Source organism: Salmo salar, chromosome 18, assembly GCF_965601325.2.
Source record: "Salmo salar chromosome 18, fSalSal1, whole genome shotgun sequence".
Lineage (NCBI taxonomy): Eukaryota > Metazoa > Chordata > Actinopteri > Salmoniformes > Salmonidae > Salmo > Salmo salar.
Window position 1 is genome coordinate 6,391,178 of NC_138308.1, and position 23,800 is coordinate 6,414,977.

At 40.6% G+C, this 23,800-nt stretch overlaps 1 protein-coding gene across 3 annotated transcripts; it reads right to left on the reverse strand.

Annotated features, from left to right (window-relative positions):
* Positions 1-582: 582 nt before the first annotated feature.
* On the reverse strand, positions 583-20,478 carry LOC106576863 (mitogen-activated protein kinase 8). Of its 3 annotated transcripts, none has more exons than XM_014154359.3 (12): positions 20,283-20,478; positions 11,553-11,731; positions 9,283-9,412; positions 8,810-8,868; positions 8,361-8,499; positions 5,175-5,340; positions 4,913-4,984; positions 3,961-4,143; positions 3,753-3,877; positions 3,513-3,576; positions 2,933-3,013; positions 583-2,601 (listed from the first exon to the last, which is right to left on the reverse strand). In XM_014154359.3, the coding sequence occupies exons 2-12, from the start codon at positions 11,678-11,680 to the stop codon at positions 2,438-2,440; spliced, it is 1,311 nt and encodes a 436-aa protein (XP_014009834.1). In that variant the 5' UTR covers positions 11,681-11,731; positions 20,283-20,478; the 3' UTR covers positions 583-2,437. The 3 variants fall into 3 exon arrangements, with proteins under 3 accessions (XP_014009834.1, XP_014009835.1, XP_014009836.1); XM_014154360.3 differs by having other exon boundaries at positions 11,553-11,726; positions 20,283-20,473; XM_014154361.3 differs by having other exon boundaries at positions 2,409-2,606.
* Positions 20,479-23,800: the final 3,322 nt, after the last annotated feature.

Sequence of the window (23,800 nt, forward strand, 5' to 3'; positions counted from 1 at the left end):
CCGTTTGGGCTACAAACTAATGTGAGCCCACTTTCAGGACCAGCTTTTGTTCCCACGTTCGTGTAAACTGCATTTACGGTAAATGCTGCATACTGTATGTCGGCTCAATTACCTTTAAATGTCAAGCACGTTATAATCGCAGATCTACAGTTGATTGGAATTAATCTCGGCCTTAATCTGTGTCTGGGAAACTGCCCCTGTGTGTGCTAGACTGTTAGTTATCACTTTAAAAATAGCCCTCTAACTGGTTACATTTGATACTTACTGAACTTACACTGTTACAATATCTACCTCAGGTGTTTCAAACATTCTAGGCTAAGAGATGCTGTATCTCTATTCCCGCTCTTGAATACTCCTCAGAACCAGATAACTTTTACCACGCCACAGTTTCACCACACCACAGAAAAGTTTAGTGATTGTCGTTTCTGTTTTTTTTTTAAAATGTGCCTTGTTTATCATAGCGGTATCAGGTACATGTCCCAAAACTGACCAGACTCTAGTGAAAGCCTCCATTCATTTGTCAACATAAACAAATGTCCTTACAAGATGTATGTGTTGAGAATAAAAACAATTCAAACATAATCAAATTCAACCCTTTATTTGCAGGAGTTGCAGGTTGACATTGTCTAACTTTTTCCAGTGTGTACATTAAGTCTGTAGTGAGGCCTTGTCCAGATCAAAAGGCTAAAATTTATACAACTGGCCTTCGCGGAAAACACCACGAAACCTGGGTTGCGTTCAGGATGGTGAAACTTACTAGACGGATTCCACAGATTCCATCTGAACGTTCCAAAGCATTGAGCCCTCCTGAACGCAGCCATGTGTCTGGTGTGTGATAGGCCTGACCACAGCCAGGGATGGGGCCCAGTTACAAACATACACAGGGCATATAGGGGATTGAACGGCAAAAAGAGGGGTGAGGGATCGGTTTGGAATCGAGCCATCAAATACGTCTTCATCTAGAAAAAGGAAAACATGGCTGGCAGCAAACCTTTTGAAACCCCTGGAGAACATCCATCTAGCATACAAATCAACCACTCACTACCTACTCTATAGTCTACAAATCATAGGTATTGCACATCAACTGAAAATAAAACAAAAATAAATGTATATACATAGTACACATGGGTTGAATTAACATTGCTTCCATGTCATTTCAATTAAATTATGTTGAACCAACATGGAATAGACATTGAATGGACGTCTATGCCCAGTGAGTACGTACAATACTAGCAGTCTTCTAACATTGATAATTGTACATTTCCAAATAAATAAATCAAACTAAAACTTTATTCACATCTGTTTTTTAAGACCGTATGCTGTGGACTGTTATGTCAATCAGAAACTCATATAGGCGAGGTAGTTAATAAAACCAAGTCCTCTAACAGAGACGGCACAGAGAGAGGAGCTAAGACTTACTAAGCTAACAAAACACTCTGAGTGCCTCAACAGCAGAGCGAGATAGAGAGGGGTTAAAAACACAGACAAGTGTAAGAGCACTTAAATCAAATGAATAGGGCTAGGGGTTTTGCCTGGTCATGTAACCTGAGGAAAGACTCCTGGCCCCACCAATAAAACATAAGCAGCCAATTTGTCCCAAATTGGTCCCTTACCGTTACCCTTGGCCCCAACCCTTTGATGTTTGCAGAACTGTACAGGTGTTTATACTTATCCAGAACTACTAGATCTGCAAACATCGAAGGGTGAGGGACAAGTAGGAGGGTCAGGGAGAAAATTGTAACTGGTTGAAGAAGTAAAGCAACAAAGAGGGGAAAGTGTCTACAGTATTTGGGCCAGGTTATTTATTGCCTTCCCGTACTCCCATATCTGTTCATTAACATTTGATAACAATGCTATCTCCAGATCCAACACCAAAAAACATTAGAATTACAGTCATATAATAAATAAAGAGATGTTCCACTAATAGAAAAATTAAAGTTGTAGCCATGACTACAGAACACTACAGCTACGGGTAGGCAGAGTAACAGGGTGTCGAAATATGTTGAATGCTTTTTAGGATCCATTTAAATAGAGATGAACACTAAATACTAGAAAATAAAATATGTGTTTGTAAGGAAACACTTTCTAATAGAGAAAAGGGGAAAAAGTTCCATCCACTGTGAGATCCAAAAGACTATAACTTACAGCATAGAAATACTGTACACAGCTTGGAGGGACAGAAGCTGACACAAGAAAATAAATAAATAAATATAATAATTTACAGCATGTACACAATCGGCAATACAGAATATAGGAGACAGAGAAATTAAAAGAAGCTGTACATAAAAAAAAAGACGTTTTTAACAAAGGACCCTTAAGTGTCTCAAACTATGTATACTATGACAGGATGTGTGTGTGTGTGTGTGTGTGTGTGTGTGTGTGTGTGTGTGTGTGTGTGTGTGTGTGTGGTGTGTGTGTGTGTGTGTGTGTACGTGTGTTATCTGCAGCAGGCCAGTGCTCCCAGGGAGGTGTGGCTGTCCAGGCTGATGTCCGTGTCAGAGGTCATGGTGGGGTCACTTGGCTCAGTCGACATGGAGGATACGTCATTGGCCGAGGAGGAGGATGAGGCGGGCTGAGGGGAGCTGTCAATCACTGCTGCACCTGTGCTGCGAGAAACACACAGGATGACTGATACACCTGTACTAGGTACTAGCACGCACATTTACAAACACACACTGTCCTGTAAGATACACCTGTGTGGCACACACCATAGGGTGCCGGAAGAGCCCCTCTGAGTCTGTAAGGGGTGCAGCAACCCCCCTACAGTATCCAACTACATAATTCACCTCCCTCCTATGAGTCAGATCTGCATGCTCTCTTTCAGTAACAGAGTTTTACTCGTGGTGTTTTTCAAAGTGAAATGTAATACAATAACAGCAGAGACCAGCTCACATAAGTACAATAAAAAACATCAGAAACAGTGTTAACTAACCTAAAGGAGGAGGTTGTCCTCTGATCACTCCATTCTGCTTGGTCCATTCGTCCCACTCATACACCTCCTTCCAGATCAGGTCTAGGAAGAGAGGGAAGGGAGGGAGGGAGGGAGGGAGGGAGGGAGGGAGGGAGGGAGGGAGGGAGGGAGGGAGGGAGGGAGGGAGGGAGGGAGGGAGGGAGATTTGCCCTCATGACAAGTAACAAAACACAGAAATCATCACCGGGGGAAGATCATAAACACCCATTGGGGGGGTCAGTATCAGTAGGACTTCATCCTATTGGACCCTGAGCCAGGCAAAACCGGTGACAGTGATATTTACACCCAGCCTTTGAACCTGGCCAGCTCTGCAGCATCACTTTTCACACCATAACATAACATGGAAAAGTCGTAAACCAGTCAAATATCAACATTACAGTGAAAAGTGAAAGCTCTTCTGGTACAATGGAACCAAAATGAAGTCCTAAAAGTGCAAACTCCAAGATAAATCGAGTATATACGTTCAAGTATTTCAAAGTTGTTGACATATGTATGTGACCCATGTCTAGTGAAAAGTGATAGTTGTAGAAACGTCTCTAACCTTTCCACTCCTCCACTGTATGCTCTCGCTCATCCAGCTGCTTGTCTGTGATCTTTGGAGGGGGCTGAGAGGAAAAAGAAAGCAAAAGAAAGACAGGAAAGAGAAAAGAGAGGGAAGAAAGGTTCATCCCTACATCAAACCATTGACCGTAGTTCACTCTTCTGACTAGGAGTGTCAACCGTTTCAGTCCAATTTCCAAGTTTCCCCTACAATAGATCATACCACTTGTTAAACACTTACTGCCTCCACTTCTGCTGGGTCATACCACACGTTGATATAGGGGTGTTTCAGGGCCTCGTCCACCGAGATCCTCTTAGACGAGTCGATCACCAACATCTTAGACAGCAGATCTCTGGCCTGGCTCGCTGGGAAAGGAGAGAAAATACAGTTCAGACCAGCACAAGCATACACACAAACCCTACCCACACACATTCTCAGTCTCCAGTACCTTTCAATTTGTTGTGTTCTGAGTCTGCAGGGAAGAGGACGTCAGGGAAGAGTTTGTCGAAGCTGTATCCTGCGTAGCGCGGTCGGTTCTCAACATACGTCCTTACTGATTGGTTGAGCTTCATCAGAAACTCCTGGGGCGGAGTCCCGAGCTGCTCTATCACTTTGTTCCACTGGTCAATGTCTGAGCAGGTGGAGTTAGGGAAAGAATACACAAAGATCTCTCCACAAGCACACACTTTTACATTGTTAGAGAACTACTTTTCCAGAACTATCCCTATTTTCTAGAACTATCTGTATGTACTGGCAGAAGCTGAGGTGATTATAGGGGAGGGAGGATGAGAGTGTGGCTGCACTTGGATATGGTGGATATGATGGTGGGTGGAGTGCAAAAGTGGTGCTCTATTGAGCAGTGCTTGATGGTATAAACATGGTAAAACCACACAGACAGGATCAAATGATATTACGGTAAAAGAGGAAAGGATACGGTCAGTGCCTGGGAACTACCTCTGACCATCTCAGCCACAATACAGCCCACTGACCACACGTCCACTACACGATGAATGGAGAGATGACATGCAAGCACAACAGAGAGAAAAAAAATGAAGAACAGAGGAAGGAAATGAGAGAGTAAAAAGTTTATGGATTACTAAAAAAATGGATATCGTAAAATAAATCAGATGAATGAAACAGAAAATGGAAAGAGTGATAAATCTGATGAATGAATTTCGAGGGCTCCGTCGCTCGAGACTTGCAGATGCTTCATGCTGCATCCATTTTCACCCTGTGAAAATGGATGCAGCATGAAGCATCTGCAAGTCTCGAGCGACGGAGCCCTCGAAATTCATTTTCCATCTCGGAAACTGAGAGACTGAAGAGAAATGGCTCCACAGAGGTGGCAAACTGTTTTATTACTTAAGGAGATGATTCACAGCCAGAAGCACTAAGGATACAGTCCCTTCCTGGGAACAGGATTTTGTGACGGACCATTTCTGCCAGAATACACCCCACAGACCATATGTCCACTGTTTACAACATGGAGAAGAGGAGGGGAGGGGGGTGGAGACACAGAAACAAGCTAATTAGATTTTAGCAGTTAATAAAGAGACCATTGTTTCTGCAGTGGTGGTAAATGCATACAATCGTTATGGGTAGAATAAATATTTGATTGATTGATTGATCAATTTATTAATTGTTTGATTGACAGATACTGACCGTTGGCCTGGTAGCCCATCCCCAGTATGACCTCTGGTGCTCTGTAGTATCTGGTCACTACGTAGGGGGTCATCAGTAAACCTGTAGCCGCTGTCCGAGCCAAGCCAAAGTCCAAGATCTTTAATGTACAGTCTGACTTCACCACAATGTTACTGGGCTTCAGATCCTAGAGGAGGGACAAAGAGAGATCATAATTATCAATGTTGTCATCATCATCAATTGCAGCAGCATACTTTAAGGCCCACTCTCTCTCTCTCTCTCTCTCTCTCTCTCTCTCTCTCTCTCTCTCTCTCTCTCTCTCTCTCTCTCTCAGGACCTGAGCCCTAGGTCCATGCCTCAGGACTACCTGGCCTGATTGCTCCTTGCTGTCCCCAGTCCACCTGGTCGTGCTGCTGCTCCAGTTTCAACTGTTCCGCCTGCGGCTATGGAACCCTGAACTGTTCACCGGACGTGCTACCTTGTCCCAGACCTGCTGTTTTCAACTCTTTAGAGACAGCAGGAGCGGTAGAGATACTCTGAATGATCGGCTATGAAAAGCCAACTAACGTTCACTCCTGAGGTGGTGACCTGTTGCACCCTCTACAACTACTGTGATTATTATTATTTGACCCTGCTGGTCATCTATGAACATTTTAACGTCTTGGCTATGTTCTGTTATAATCTCCACCCGGCACAGCCTTTAGAGGACTGGCCACCCCTCATAGCCTGGTTCCTCTCTAGGTTTCTTCCTAGGTTCCGGCCTTTCTAGGGAGTTTTTCCTAGCCACCGTGCTTCTACACCTGCATTGCTTGCTGTTTGGGGTTTTAGGCTGGGTTTCTGTACAGCACTTTATGACATCAGCTGATGTAAGAAGGGCTTTATAAATACATTTGATTGATTGATTGATGGTAAGGGAACATAATGCTGCCCAAACAATGAGAGAGACAGATGGGGACTGTCAGCATCCATATTCCTCACCATATTAACAACAGTAATGAGTCACACCATTTTAACTACAATAGTATAGTAAGTCATCTTTCACAGATTTGCATGTATGCTAGCAGCTTAGTAGTATGACATATAAACCAGTTACAGTGTTATAGAATCAAGATTAATCTCAGAATGATCTCGATGGTCATTGGGATTTTCCCATTCTTGTCTAAGGTGTACAGTTGAAGTCGGAAGTTTACATTCATCACATTCATTAAAACTCGTTTTTCAACCACTCTACACATTTATTTTTAACAAACTATAGTTTTGGCAAATCGGTTAGGACATCTACTTGTGCATGACACAAGTCATTTTTCCAACAATTGTTTACAGACAGATTATTTCACTTATAATTCACTGTATCACAATTCCAGTGAGTCAGAAGTTTATGTACACTAAGTTGACTGTGCCTTTAAATATCTTTGAAAATTCCAGAAAATTCTGTCATGGCTTTAGAAGCTTCTGATAGGCTAATTGACATCATTTGAGTCAATTGGAGGTGTACCTGTGGATGTATTTCAAGGCCTACCTTCAAACTCACTGGCTCTTTGCTTGACATCATGGGAAAATCAAAAAAAATCAGCCAAGACCTCAGAAACAAATGGTAGACCTACACAAGTCTGGTTCATCCTTGGGAGCAATTTCCAAATGCCTGAAGGTACCACGTTCATCTGTACAAACAATAGTGTGCAAGTATAAACACCATGGGACCACGCAGCCGTCATACCGCTCAGGAAGGAGACGCGTTCTGTCTCCTAGAGATGAACGTACTTTGGTGCGAAAAGTGCAAATCAATCCCAGAACAACAGCAAAGGACCTTGTGAAGATGCTGGAGGAAACAGGTACAAAAGTATCTATATGCACAGTAAAACGAGTCCAATATCGACATAACCTGAAAGGCCGCTCAGCAAGGAAGAAGCCACTGCTCCAAAACTGCCATAAAAAAGCCAGACTACGGTTTGCAACTGCACATGGGGACAAGGATCGTACTTTTTGGAGAGATGTCCTCTGGTCTGATGAACCAAAAATAGAACTGTTTGGCCATAATGACCATTGTTATGTTTGGAGGAAAAAGGGGTAGGCTTGCAAGCCGAAGAACACCATCCCAACCATGAAGCACATGGGTGGCAGCATCATGTTGTAGGGGTGCTTTGCTGCAGGAGGGACTGGTGCACTTCACAAAACGATGGCATCAAGAGTGAGGAAAATTACGTGGCTATATTGAAGCAACATCTCAAGACATCAGTCAGGAAGTTAAAGCTTGGTCGCAAATGGATCTTCCAAATGGACAATGACCCCAAGCATACTTCTAGAGTTGTGGTAAAATGGCTGAAGGACAACAAAGTCAAGGTATTGGAGTGGCCATCACAAAGCCCTGACCTCAATCCTATAGAAAATGTGTGAGCAGAACTGAAAAAGCCTGTGCGAGCAAGGAGGCCTACAACCCTGACTCAGTTATACCAGCTTTGTCAGGAGGATTGGGCCAAAATTCACGCAACTTATTGTGGGAAGCTTGTGGAAGGCTACCCGAAACATTTCACCCAAGTTAAACAATTTAAAGACAATGATACCAAATACTCATTGAGTGTATGTAAACTTCTGACGCACTGGGAATGTGATGAAAGAAATAGAAGCTGAAATAAATCATTCTCCTTACTATTATTCTGACATTTCACATTCTTAAAATAAAGTGGTGATCCTAACTGACCTAAAACAGGGAATTTTTACTGGGATTAAATGTCAGAAATTGTGAAAAACTGAGTTTAAATGTATTTGGCTAAGGTGTATGTAAACTTCCGACTTCAACTGTACATGCTCCATTGCTCCAAATATGTATCCCAAATGGCACCCTATCTATCCCTCCCTATACAGTGCACTACTTTGACCAGAGCCCGGGAATAGAGCAGTGTTTAGATCATTAGCAGGTTCCTCTTGATCTCCTGTGGATTTAGCCAACATCAAAGCTCTGACATCATCACCTACTCTTTGTGGAGGAGTTACTGTAATCAGAGCTTTGAGCTTACTTTTCCTGGAAATACAAAAATGCCCCAGAATTTGTAATGACGAGCTACAAATTATAATGATGAGGTACATTATTGCTACATTATTAGCTTAGTGTTACCCTGTTAGCTAAGTGTTAGCACGTACAGCATGAGCCGACCCCTGTGTCTACATGTTAGCTTAGCGTTAGCGTGTATGAGCCAGCATGAGCCTTACCCTGTGTATGATGCCGGCATTGTGGAGGTGTTTGATGCCACACAGCATCTGGTAGAGCAGGTAGGACAACCTCTCATGGTCCAGCTCCATCTGAATCACCTGGCACAGGTTGGCATCCATCAGCTCCATCACAATGTATCTACACAGGTAGGAAGTGAGATGAGAATATGCACACACATAGGCGCGGACACACGCACAAACACGAGCGGGCGCACACACCCACATCATGAGGTAACTGTGGAGCCAGCTGGATGGCTTGAACAGAGAAGAGATATGCGCTGGCAGAAGAGATTTCACACAGTTATTCTGGTAATAGCCGAGTCATTCTGTCATTGATGACAGACAGGCCTGTTCAAAACATCCTCCAATGTCTTAATTCCTAACAGCATGTAACCATTTTACACTGTCAAAGGTTGATCATGTTATTCTACACCAATTAATGTACTTACACATCTGCAAATTCTTCTAATGATTTTTGTGGGCTGAATACGTTTAATAAGCCAATGATCTGTAGAGGTAACAACATAAACACATAAACACAACAACATAAGTCATACAGGTTGCTTGCTAGATTAGTTTCCTCAATATAAGAAAAACAGTCCACATGTTTGTAATCAATTCAATTTCAAACGTATTATACAATAAAACAATAAAAAGTCCTGGATGCTGATTGACTGAAACCGCGTTCTAGTCCTCTGTATATTCACAATATAAGCTACCATGGCAAATGCCTGTTTACTGTTCTATCTATCTAAGTTTCATTATGCATTCATAACATATTATTCCTACTGTTCCTTTCCTCTCTGTTCCTGTCCAGCCAGGCCATTCATAAACATAATTGAGCATAATTGTCATAGAGTCTCATCTAGAATATACTAGAAACAGCAGGAAGTCATTGACCAGTGTTGGTAGGCAGACTTACATTTTTGTGATTGACACATTTCATTAACACCAGTTCTCTGTATGCTCTCTTGGCATGCGTCTGGTTCTGGAACGGCCGACTCAACTTCTTAATAGCCACATTTCTCTCAAGGTTGTGGTCATACGCTGAACTAAAAGGCAAGACAAAGAACATGGCAATACATGAACACATCTGTGACAATGGCGTGATACAGACTGTAGTAAATAGGGATTTAAATGGATGTCTGATTGGGGTTTCTTTTCATTGGGTCTTTTACAGCATATGACCTTGAAACATAACCTAAAATGAGGACACTGTCCAAATGAATGAATTCCATGGTCCATTTTGCCATTGATGGGCCAGCTTTGGCATTAGCCTTGGTCCATTGATTCAGCACAACAGTGTTTAGACAAATTCAAACACTGGGGTACTTTGGTATGTAGCTTTAAATTGTATGTTACCTTGGAAACCAATTGAATCTCAAATAAAAGCATTTCATGGGGCTAAATAAAATATATCTCAAGCAAAAAAAAATTGAAAACAATAAACTGCAACACTTTATTTTGCATCCCATCATTTACTGGTAATTACCTGGCACAAACCGCTGATCAAACATGAATGAAGTAGTATATGACTGGCAGAAAAAAAATAAGGGGATGAAAAAGTACCCAATTGTCATACTTGAGTAAAAGTAAAGATACTGTACCTTAATAGGAAATGACTCAAGTAAAAGCGAAAGTCAACCAGTAAAATACTACTTGAGTAAAAGTATAAAAGTATTTGGTTTGAAATATACTTAAGTATCAAAAGTAAATGTAATTTCAAAAATGTACTTAAGTATCAAAACTAAAAGTCTAAATCATTTTAAATTCCTTATATTAAGCAAACCATTTGGCACAATTGTTCGTGTTTTTTAAATTTACGCATAGCCAGGGGCACACTCCAACACAGACATCATTCAGAAACAAAGCATTTGTGTTTAGTGAGTCACTAGATCAGAGGCAGTAGGGATGAGTGTGTGAATTGGACCATTTCTGTCCTGCTTTCAAAATGTAATGAGCACTTTTGGGTGCTGGAGGGGCCTCCCGAGTGGCACAGTGGTCTAAGGTACTGCTAGCTGTGCCACTAGAGATCCTGGTTTGAGTCCAGGCTCTGTTGCAGCCAGCCACACCGGGAAACCCATGGAGTGGCACGCAATTGGCCCAGTGTTATCTGGGTTAGGGGAGGGCTTGGCAAGCAGGGATGCTCTTGTCCCATTGCGCATTAGCGACTCCTGTGACGGGCCGGTTCCAGTGCACGCTGACATTGTCGCCAGGTGTACGGTGTTTCCTCTGACACATTGGTGCGGCTGGCTTCCGGGTTAAGTGGCCATTGTGTCAAGAAGCAGTGTGGCTTGGCTGGGTTTCGGAGGATGCATGGCTCTCGACTTTCGCCTCTCCCGAGTCCGTATGGGAGTTGTAGCGATGGGACAAGACTGTAACTACCAATTGGATACCATGAAAAAGGGGTTTTAAAAAATATACTTTTACGTGTCAGGGAAAATGTATGGCGTAAAAAGTACATAATTTTCTTTAGGAATGTAGTGAAGTAAAAGTAAAAGTTCTCAAAAATATAAATAGTAAAGTACAGATACCCCAAAAAACGACTTAAGTTGTACTTTAAAGAATTTTTACTTAAGTACTTTATACCACTGCCACCAAATTAGATTTTGTTTTTCAAATGTATCGTGGGGCTGACATTTTCCATCAAGGCACTCTTGAAGAAAACAAATTGATGAACTTGTTGATTAAAGCATTTAATTTCTTGGCATTTTTTTCTAAATATTTAAAAGCATAACAAACAAACGCCAATGCATTTCGGCATGATGTCAGCCATCATCTGGGGGTAAAGGTTGTAATGTCCACATGGGGGCTCTATAAATCACATTTGAGTGGCAGAATAACCAATAAGAAAACATGTGACATAAACAAAATAACAGCATAAGGAAATTAAACAGGGGTGTGAACATAAAGTAAATTATATAAGAATAATTAAAATTAGACCCCAAAAAATCATACAACTAGCATAAAAGATATATACACAAAAATTACCATACCAATCGAACAATTTGTATTTACTAAGGGGTGACCTTCATCACCTTTGTTTATTTCTGACAGTCATAGACTGCCCTTTTCAAAGAGTACCTTGTACCAAGTCTCCATGGCCTTATAGTTTTCACCCATTTGAGCCCACCAGCACATTGTTTTTTCTTCTCAGTAATGAAATAGTAATTGCAAAGTGATTATACTTACCAGACGATTCCCTGTGCTCCTGAGCCGATGGGCCTTAGATTCTGGTAGCGCTTCAGAACTTTGAAGGTGGAATCTCCGACATCTAAACTATAGAACTCCCTCTCTCCTCCTCGCTTGTTTTTATTCATGATGAAACCTGGAGGAGCTACTTTCTGGGCATCCAAACTAGGCTCTCTGTACTATGGACCCGCACACACACACAAGAGCGCACGCACACGTGCACAAACACACACACACAGAGAAAGAGAGGGAGAGCATAACATATTTTTAGGATACAGAACACAGGTAGCTACGGTATGTTTGGAAGTGCATGTTTCTAGCTTTAAGATCGAATCTGCATTAGGGGAAATAGCACAACTGTTCACCCCCAGTGCCATTGTTATTGTTTTTTTGCTGTTGATAAAAACGGAGGAGAGTTACTTTCGGCAGTGTGGTAAAAAAAAAAATCAGGCATATTCTGCTGTCCTATCGTGAGTGCAATGATGTCAGATAAAAAGTGTTTGATGTTTGCAATAACTTCTTTATTGTAGTAATATTCCGAACAGACATGGCAGTTTCACAAATTAAGGATTCCAGCTTTAACCTATTATTCTTATTAACCTTATCCAATGCTACAGTTTTCCTTCTTAAACCTAAAAGGTTTAAAAATCAGATGATCAGATGTTTTCAAAACTCAAAAGCAATCTTCTTTTGAGATAAGTCCACGTCCCAGGCCATGTGTATATGCCACAATCAAAAAATGAATGGAGAAGATAAGCACCATGCAATTTCCAGATCTGTGGTGCTTATCTTTCAATTATTTTGTTGGTTGAGGTATTGTATATTCAGTGCCTAGTGAAAGTCTTCACACCTTTGCACAGTTGTCACATATTGCTGCCTTAAATTTTTCTACAGATCTACATAAACTGCTCCACATTTTCAAAGCGTAAGACAAATTATAGACATATGCGGAAATGAATAAAAAATGGAAAACAAAGATATCTTGATTGCGTAAATCTTTACACACCTTCCTGTGTGAAGAGCAAATATTTCCATGTAAAAAATCACTCAATTTATTGAATGGTGTCCACATGTTCGCATAAGTAGTTGTTTTCATTATTTAATAATAACTTACACTGTCTTTGTAAGGTCCCCGTTAGATAGTGATATTCAAACAATGATTCAACCTCAGAGTCACCAATTAGTTTTAAAAACATGTCAGTGATTAATTTTTAGACAGGGGAGGTTCCAAAATATTTCATAGACACTGAATATTTGGGGTGGCAAGTAGCCTAGTGGTTAGAGCGTTGGGCCAGTAACCGAAAGGTTGCTAGATTAAATCTCCGAGCTGAGAAGGTAAAAAATCTGTCGTTCTGCCACTGAACAAGGCAGTTAACCCACTGTTCCTAGCCCATCATTGTTAAATAAGTATTTAGTCTTAGCTGACTTGCCTAGTTAAATAAAGGTTAAATATATATATATCCCATTGAGTTGGTCACATTGGGTAAATAATGTGTAGGTGGTGTATCATATCACCGGGGATTTGGCTGTCCTTCCTAACTGAGCTGCAGGAAAGAATGGAAACTGTTGAGGGATATCACTATGTGGCCAAAAATGATTTTAAAACAGACAGAGTTCATTGGCTGAGCAGAGAAAACTGTGCATGGATCAACAACATTGCATTCACTCCACATTACTGGCTTGTTTGAAAGAGTGAAAAAAAGGAATCTTCTACTAAAAAAAATCACTACTGTTTGCAACATGGCCCTTAAAGTTATACTGTACTTCAAGTCAGCATGGCACAATATTACACTTTTTGGCCTAAAAGAAAAACTAAGTTTTGGGTCAAATCCAACACAACACATCACAGAGTGAAGCCCTCTACATTTTCTTGAATTGTGGTGGTAGTATCATGTTATAGGTATGCTTTTCACAAGCAGGGACTGGGCCCAAAGTAAATATGAAAGGGGCAAAGCCCAGGGGAAAACTTTTGAAGACCTGCATCAGTCTTTTGAAGACCGAACACTTCTTTTTCCAAAGGGAAAATTACACACATTTTAAGACAGATGACACACCAGCTTTCCAAAGGGTGTTGAGTGGTCCTGAGTGGTCCAGTCTCAGTGCTGACATAAATCTGTTTGAAAACCTGAGATAAGACTTGAATATTGCTGTCCATCAATGATCCCCAAACAAATTGACTTAGCTTCAGCAATTTTGCCAAACACAAAGGATATATACTCAGAGGACTGTTATTAGCATGTTTAACCACTCGTATGTAAATGGTAGATTATCAGACACTCAACAAGGTCTGATTTAATTATTACTGAAACAGGATACAAGTGGTAAATATAATTATCCAGTCCATTAAAAAAATTGGAGTCCCCTTACACTTCAGTGTTGTGATGCAAAAATTAAAGCAAAATGTACAGCGGAAAGAATTAAAAAGGTATTGTCTGACATTATTCATTCTAATCAGACAGGTTTTTTACATGGACGATACATTGGAGATAATATAAAGGCAAGTACTGGAAACAACAGAACACTATAAAAAATATGGGAAACCAGGCCTGCTATTCATAGCTGACTTGCCTGGAACATTTCAATTTTAGAGAATCTCTTATAAAATGGGTTAAAATCAAGTATAGTAAAATAGTAATAATGGCTACTTCTCAGAAAGTATTAAACTGTCAATAGGAGTAAAACAAAGTTGTCCACTATCGGCATACATGTATGTTAGCTATTAAATTCAGGTCCAACAATAATATCAAGGGATTAGAAATGTGGTGTCATTGTTTGCTAATGATTCATGTTTTCTTTTATATCCTCAGAAGATCTAGATATTTTTTCTAACCTCTGGATTACAAACAAATAATTATTTGATCATTAAAAAAAATCTAGCTTTTACATTACCGTGTAGTTTACCAATAAAATGGTCTGATGGTGATGTGGATATACTCTGTATACATATTCCGAAATAAATTATCTCACTCCAATAAATGTTTATAGATAATATCTTGCTACCATGGACAGGTAAATACCTGTCTATTTGTGGGGAAAAAATCGCCCTGATTAACTCTTTAGTCATATCCCAGTTTACCTATTTGCTTATGGTCTTGCCTACACCTAGCGAACAGTTCAAAATTATATGAGAAAAAAACTGATAAAAAAACACCTTATGGAACAGCGGGGACTGTGAAGCAACACAAACATTGGCACAGACACACGATAACATACATGGATTTTGTAATGTAGATATGTGGTAATGGTGGAGTACGGGCCTGAGGGCACACAGTGTGTTGTGAAATCATTAAGGCAAAGTGTGGCTACTTTGAAGAATCTCAAATATAAAATATATTTTGATTTGTTTAACACATTTTGGTTACTACGTGATTCCATGTGCGTTATTTAATAGTTTTGATGTCTTCACTATTATTCTACAATGTAGAAAATAGTAAAAATAAAGAAAAACCCTTGAATGAGTAGGTGTGTCCAAACTTTTGACTGGTACTGTATATATATTTGAATAAAAAATATATGGAGGATTGGAAGTGATGCAGACAATTACATTGATGGAAGCTACAATCTATCTGCAAAATATTAAAGCTGATCTACCCCCCCCCCCCCCCAAAAAAAAAAAATAAGATATTTGCTGCTCCAAGAGTTGTGTAAAGTTGGTGAAATCTTACTCGACATGATTCACAGCTGTAATTATTGCTTCCCAAGGTGCTTTGAACAAGTATTAACTCTGGGGTGTGAAGACATACGCAATAAAGATTTACGTTTTTTTATTTTTTTATGAATTTTTAAGTGTAGAGTAGGTTGTGTAAATCAGTAGGAGAAAAATATAATGTAATCCTTTTTATATTTAAATATAAGGCAGCAAAATGTGACAACTGTGCAAGGGGTGTGAAGAGTTTCCCTAGGGACTGTAGCTGGATATAAACAAGTAGATGGTGTGGGATGTTGATTCTTCGTGACATAAGACTACTTTCGTGGTCTGAGAACACCTGACAAAATGTGAAGCGGAATGTAATGTCCCTTAAACTTTACAAACAGAGGAGGTGGGAGTATACAGTATCCCCAGAAGCCGCGGGTCTGAGTGTGAACCATAGGTGGTCTACTTCTCTCAATAAAGTTGTATATGAAACGTGAGGGTTCAATAGGATGGGGTCATACTGATACTGACCCTCCAATAAGTGTTTCCCCCTCTTTCTCTCTCTCCCATCTTCTCACTGATATATACTGAACAAAAATATAAACGCAACATGTAAAGTGTTGGTCCCATATGTCATGAGCTGAAATAAAAGATCGCAGAAATTCTCCATTCGCACAAAAAGCTTATTTCGCTTTTTGTTAATTTCTCTACCATAAGCCGCCTCCAACGTTGTTTTAGAGAATTTGGCAGTACGTCCAACCGGCCTCACAACCGCAGACAACGTGTAACCACACCAGACCAGTGTCACGGGTGTCGTAGGGATTGGACCAAAACGCAGCGGGAACGTGTAAACTCATCTTCTTATTTTATTAAAGAAGGAAAACAAAAGAAACACGTATACAAAAAACAACAAACGACACTAAACACCCCTACTAAAAAAAAAACACCCCTACTAAATAGGACCTTCAATTAGAGGCAACGAGGAACAGCTGCCTCCAATTGAAGGTCAAAACAATAAACTAGACATAGAAAAAATAGAAAATAGAACATAGAAATACAAAACATAGAACACAACCCAAAAACCCTGACAACACAAAACAAACACACCCCTGCCACGTCCTGACCAAACTACAATAACAAATAACCTCTTTTACTGGTCAGGACGTGACAACCAGGTCCTCCACATCCGGCTTCTTCATCTGCGGGATCGTCTGAGACCAGCCACCCAGACAGCTGATGAAACTGAGGAGTATTTCTGTCTGTAATAAAGCCCTTTTTTGGGGGAAAAACTCCTTATGATTAGCTGTGTCTGGCTCCCCAGGGGGTGGGCCTGGCTACCAAGTGAGTGGGCCTATGCCCTCCCAGGCCCACCCATGGCTGCACCCCTGCCCAGTCATGTGAAATCCATAGATTAGGGCCTAATTTATTTATTTAAATTTACTGATTTCGTTATATGAACTGTAACTCAGTAAAATCTTTCAAATTGTTGAATGTTGCATTTATATTTATGTTTAGTATAAGTTTTCATTACTGTCAGAAACATTGGCCAGATTTGACTACATTGAAAGAGGAGGAGGGAGCTATAGAAAGGCAGCCTAGTGGTAACCTTGCGGTTAAGTGCATTGGGATAGTAACTGAAAGATTGCTGGTTTGAATCCCTGAACCGACTAGGAGAAAAATGTGTTGATGTGCCATTGAGAACTTAATCCTAATGCTCTGGATAAGAGTGACTGCTAAATGACTAAAATGTAAATCAATGATTTCCCTCCATTTTGAAATACATCCTTCTTTACCATTGGAGGTAACAGCCACTAAGGGTTTCATTAGCTTTCACATATCTTATCAGTTCAAAACTGTGGTTTCCCAAGGAAGGGAGGACGGAAGCATGCATTGTGATTAGTCCATCATAATAGGGCTAAATATGTTTCAGCCCATGCTGTTTCCTCTGACATCCCGACTGTCCTGCTTACGTCACACTTGCGCATCAGAGACATCGCCCGCCGTGTCAAAGTAAACACTCAGATTCCACACACAAACACCCCGCACAGTGTTCCAGTAATTATTTATATCAATCATCAGACAGAAGCCAGGCATTCATACGATCATGGTTCAGATGGATCAGGTGAGTGGATGGAGTGTGGTGCTTAGCGTACTGCTTTTAATTGTAGGTTATATACCTGCATGGGTAACATACTGTAAGTCTGAATGAATAAATTAACAATTGCTGTATAATGATTACAAACACACTATGGTTAATGAATAAAGCATAACCTTATGTAGCCAAACGTATGCTATACCATTTGAGCTAAAGATCTACTTAGCTCTTGGATGATGCCAATTACTGTAAGATGCCGTTACCAGTGAACGGTAGCACCTGTTAATGTGTTACAGTGACTATTTATTATGTGTAATCATTACGTGACAAAAGGATGAATACTGGCTATAAATGCAGTATCTTATCTTTCACTTCAGTCAGTGACTGGCTGCACCAACAACAGCTCTCTTTCTCTCTCCCCCTTTCTATAGCTCCCTCCTCCTCTCTCTCCTTTCTCTGTCCATCTCCACTTGGCATTATTAGGTAGTCTATCAAGGGCCTATGAGTCAGGCCGGCAGCTACACTTCTACAGCCCTGCAATTACAGTCAGCAACACTCCACTCCAGTTTAATGACTGATGATCAGTCTTCCTAATTAACATGATAAACAGCCCCTCAACACTGGCAGTCATCCTGAGCACCAGCAATACAGGAACTGACTATAGTGTATATCTGACAAAACATCCACAATCATGAATCTCACCTCAAGCTATTAAAGGGGCAATGCAGTCAAAAATTTGATATCCCTGTGTTTTACACATATTTCCACACTATGAGTTTGGAATAATACCGTTAAATTGTGAAAATTACGATAATGCCATTTTAGTGTAAGAGCTGTTTGAAAAGACCACCTGAAATGTCTGCTTGTTTGCACGGGTGGGGTTTTTGGACCACCTGGTGACATCACCAATAACAAAGAGTTTTCCCTTCTCTCTGTTAAAGATGCACTATGCAGATATCGCTCCTCCATTTCCTGGTTGCTAAAATTCTAATAGATCGCTTAATTTCAGTTTATGTGACAAAACAAGCAAGTAGAGTGTAGAGAATCATTGTACCAGGGGCCAACTTTCACTGGGGACGGGGAGGGACATGAAAATAGAAATAGCACACATAGAACAGATCTACCACGTCATAGACTTGCTTTCAATGAGAATGACAGATCTATAACACACATTTCTATGTGAATTTGGTTACATATTGCAGTTAGTTAATAGCAGCTAATTTTCAGGTTACATATCCCTCCCATTAGGATCCTCCAATTAGGCCCTTCACTCAGGCCACTCCCAGATAGTCCTAGCTAAATTCTTGCTTGAGAAATTGCTTTTTGCTAAGAACCTATTTTTGTTTCCGTTTTTACAATTTTAATTGAAAACAATTACAGTAAGGTACTTAACTACTTAAAATCTGTTACCCATAAAATATTTGATATTGACACAAAAACAGCTGCATTGGACCTTTAATACAGTATAACTAAGAAATAAATAACATTGGAACATACACATAAACCGTCTGATTAAATTCCTATATTTCCCTCTGTATTTTTATATAGAATAATAGATTGTTCACCAGTGTCATTACCTATATGGGCTTAACCTCTATGGGATCGGTGTCCCCCCCACACGATGGTTGAGCTAACATAGGCAATTGTGATTAGCATGAGTAACAACAACAAAAATCCCAGGACATAGACATATGTGATATGGGCAAAAAGCTTAAATTCTTGTTAATCTAACAACACTGTCCAATTTACAGTAGCTATTACAGTGAATGAATACCATGCTATTGTTTGAGGAGAGTGCACAATTATGAACTTGAAAATGTATTAATAAACCAATTAGGCACATTTGGGCAGTATTGATACAACATTTTGAACAGATATGCAATGGTTCATTGGATCAGTCTAAAACTTTGTACATACACTGCTGCCATCTAGTGGCCAAAATCTAATTTGCGCATGGGCTAGAATAATACATTATGGCCTTTCTCTTGCAATTGAAAGATGGTACCAAAAAAAATGCATGTTTTTTTCTTTGTATTATCTTTTACCAGATATAATGTGTTATATTCTCCTACATTAATTTCACATTTCCACAAACTTGAAAGTTTTTCCTTTCAAATGCTATCAAGAATATGCATATCCTTGCTTCAGGTCCTGACATACAGGCAGTTAGATTTGGGTGTCATTTTAGGTGAAAATTGAAAGGGAAAAAAAGGGTTGGATCCTTAAGAGGTTTTTAAGTCTTGAACATGTTATTGTATAAGTGGGTGGGTATACAGATAAGACCATAAAATAATATAGGCCTATTCTGGCACTAGACTATATGTAAATACTAGGCCTATACTTTCCAATTGTTTTGTACTTTAAATATATCCCAGGCATAGCTGTCTTCATCATAACATTGTTGAACATCGTGTTGCCAAGACTTCAAGAATGACAGAGGGAAGATCTTCAGGCTTAAATATCGACCATTCAGATTGTTTATAATCAGAAGTGATCAATTGCTTTAATGGCCCTGACAATCCCCGGTATGTAACTTCAGTCATGATAACCTTGGCCAGCCGACCCTTTATCGTTCTATGTAGATGTGGCTGCCAGGTAAAAACAACACCGGTGCCTTGAAAACATGACAATAATATGACAATAACTAACCTCGCTACAATGTAGCAAGTGAGTCTATACTTCCAAAGCCGGCTTTTGGTAATAGCCTGGTTATTACAGCCTGTTTGTAGCCTAGCCTATGCGATGCAGTATTGTGCTACACATAGCAGGATAACTTATTTTGAGCGCTATCTATGCCAATCCAACAATCGAAATCTTCGTGGTACAGCAACATTAAATCATGGACACGTTGTGCAATTAGCTAAATGTGATAGAATAAATTGCACAATTCTAATCTATTTACAACAAACAGCATCTGTAAATTGTGTGCGGTGCGGCGAAAACGACCCTCCCCCACAGCTAAACAATACCATGGACAGCGGCGCGGAAACATAAGGCTTACCTCCTTCAACAAAATACAGAATGTCAGTTCTGGATTAGCCACAAAAGTCCAAGTCCTCGAAGATGAATTAAGTTTAATTATTTGGATAATAAATGATGGCTATTCTGTTGTCCTGCTACAAAACATGACCTCACGGAATTCACTACAATCTCTCTGCATTGACAGGCCGAGCGCGCACTGCAAGAAGACATGCGTACTACGTCACTATAGCCCTACGCATCCGTGAGATAGGAGCTACCGCCCTATCCTTTCCTTTCATCAATAAAAATACATACAAAAATATCCTCTTCCCTTTAATGAATAAAATCATTACAAAAATCAATACAAATCTCTCTCTCACACGCACATTATGGGCCTACCTCAACCCTTTTGGCTGATTGCTGGTTTTAGCCCTGTCTATTTGGGATGGTACCATATCAAATGATAATCTTCCACACAACAGCCAATCCACAGACTTTGCAATTATATTTCTACAGGCCTATTCATCCACCTCTGTTTTGGAATGCTCGGAGACTGATGGCAGACATGTTGTGACAGAGGCAGTAAACTGAGGGATAATGAAATGAGAACATTAAGAATGTCAGCTTTGGCACCCAGCCAATGAGTTAGTACCTTCACACTAATGAGTCATGCCAGTAGTTATTTACACAGTGACATTGGGTCAAAAGTCAGACGGAAAGGGGTTAAAACACAAAGCGATGTACAGTGCTTTCGGGAAGTATTCACAACCCTTGACTTTTTCCAAATTTTGTTAAGTTACAGCCTTATTCAAAAATGGAATCAATCTACAATCTATGGACTCCCGAGTGACGCGGTGGTCTAAGCCACTTCATCTCAGTGCAAGAGGGGTCACTGCAGTAACTGGTTCGAATCCAGGCTGCATCACATCCGGCCATGATTGGGAGTCCCACAGGGTGGCGCACACTTGGCCCAGGGTAGGCCTTCATTGTAAATAATAATTTATTTTTCACTGACTTGCCTTTTTAGACATTTTTGCTAAAACAGAAATATCATATTTACATAAGTATTCAAACGCTTTACTCAGTAATTTGTTGAAGCACCTTTGGCAGCGATTACAGCCTTGGGTCTTCTTGGGTATGACGCTAAAAGCTTGGCACACCTGTATTTGGGGAGTTTCTCCCATTCTCCTGTGCAGATCCTCTCAAGCTCTGTCAGGTTGGATGGGGAGTGTCACTGCACAGCTATTTTCAGGTCTCTCCAGAGATGTTCGATCGGGTTCAAGTCCGGGCTCTGGCTTGGATACTCAAGGACATTCAGAGAATTGTCCCGAAGCCACTACTGCGTTGTCTTGGCTGTGTGATTAGGGTCATTGTCCTATTGGAAGGTCAACCGTCGCCCTAGTCTGAAGTCCTGAGCGCTCTGGAGCAGGTTTTCATCAAGGATCTCTCTGTACATTGCTCTGTTCATCTTTGCCTCGATCCTGACTAGTCTCCCTGCTGCTGAAACACATCCACCCAGCACGATGCTTCCGCCACCATGCTTCACCGCAGGGATGGTGCCAGGTTTCCTCCAGATGTGACGCTTTGCATTCAGGCCAAAGAGTTCAGACCAGAGAATATTGTTTCTCATAGTCTGAGAGTCCTTTGGGTGCCATTTGGCAAACTCCAAGCGGGCTGTCATGTTGCTTTTACTGAGGAGGGGTTTCCGTCTGGCCACTAATCCATAAAGGCCTGAATGGTGGAGTGCTGCAGAGATGGTTGTCCTTCTGGACTGTTCTCCCATCTCCACAGAGGAACTCTGGAGCTCTGTCAGAGTGACCATCAGGTTCTTGGTTACCTCCCTGACCAAGGCCCTTCTCCCACGATTGCTCAGTTTGGCCGGGCGACCAGCTCTAGGAAGAGTCTCGGTGGTTCCAAACTTCTTCCATTTAAGTATGATGGAGGACACTGTGTGCTATGCATACATATACACATACATACTTACACTACCATTAAAAAGTTTGGGGTCACTTTGAAATGTCCTTGGTCTTGAAAGAAAAGCAATTTTTTTTGTCCATTAAAATAACATCAAATTCATCAGAAATACAGTGTAGACATTGTTAATGTTGTAAATGATTATTGTAGCTGGAAACGGCCAGCATCCCGGAGTCGCCTCTTCACTGTTGACGTTGAGACTGGTGTTTTGCGGGTACTATTTAATGAAGCTGCCAGTTGAGGACTTGTGAGGCGTCTGTTTCTCAAACTAGACACTCTAATGTACTTGTCTCTTGCTCAGTTGTGAACCGAGGCCTCCCACTCCTCTTTCTATTCTGGTTAGAGCCAGTTTGCACTGTTCTATGAAGGGAGTAGTACACAGCGTTGTACCAGATCTTCAGTTTCTTGGCAATTTCCCACATGGAATAGCCGTCATTTCTCAGAACAAGAATAGACTGACGAGTTTCAGAAGAAAGTTATTTGTTTCTGGCCTTTTTGAGCCTGTAATAAAACCCACAAATGCTGATGCTCCAGATACTCAACTAGTCTAAAGAAGGCCCGTTTTATTGCTTCTTTTAACAGCACAACCGTTTTCAGCTGTGCTAACATAATTGCAAAAGGTTTTTCTAATGATCAATTAGCCTTTTAAAATGATCAACTTGTATATAACACATATGGAATCATGTAGTAATCTAAAACATGTTAAACAATCTAAATGTATTTTATATTTGAGATTCTTCAAAGTAGTCACCCTTTGCCTTGATGACAGCTTTACAGACTCTTGGTATTCCCTCAACCAGCTTCATGAGGTAGTCACCTGGAATGCATTTCAGTTAATAGGTGTGCCTTGTTAAATTTAATTTGTTACCCGTTTCAGGAAACTAGGTATATGTCGCGGGTCACTACTTCACAGGAGCGCCGTTTGAATGTAAACTTTTTTTTTAATCAAAATGCGTTTTGGGCAGAAATGCCTTGTTGAACATGTGAACTTTCATGTGCCTTGATACGAATCTAGTTGGTTTATCCACAGAAAAAGACAGCAGCCTTCCCACTAGCCATGATTGGCTGAGCTAATGAGTGGGCTAGACATGCCGAGAGGTGAGTTTGGATTGGTCTGCCATATATCACACTTCTGTCTATTTGAGCTGGTCAGTATGTCTAGGTAATCCTGTCTAATGCAACTATTTGTTTGATGTATCGCGTAGTAAAACTGCGTGAGCCTAATGTCAAGTTTAAGTGTACTGTTATCTAGCTAATGTTATGTGTATGCTCTCCACTTTCTGGAGGACCGAGTTTTGAAATCAGTGGAATTCGAGTATGATAGCTAAGGAGATAATACCTGTCTCCTGATTACATCTTCAAACTAAGGGCAACAATGGCATCCGACAGGAGACGCGTCCATCCATGAATGATGTATACGGGTAAGATAGTCTAGCTAGCTACATTTTCAGATATTACACATTTCTAATTTTGACAGAAAGTGGTTTCATTTCAAGTTAAAGTGTACTGTTAGCTAGCTAACGTTAGCTGGCTTGCTCACTCGCTAACATTATGTGTATGATCTTCATATCTCAGAGCCATTTG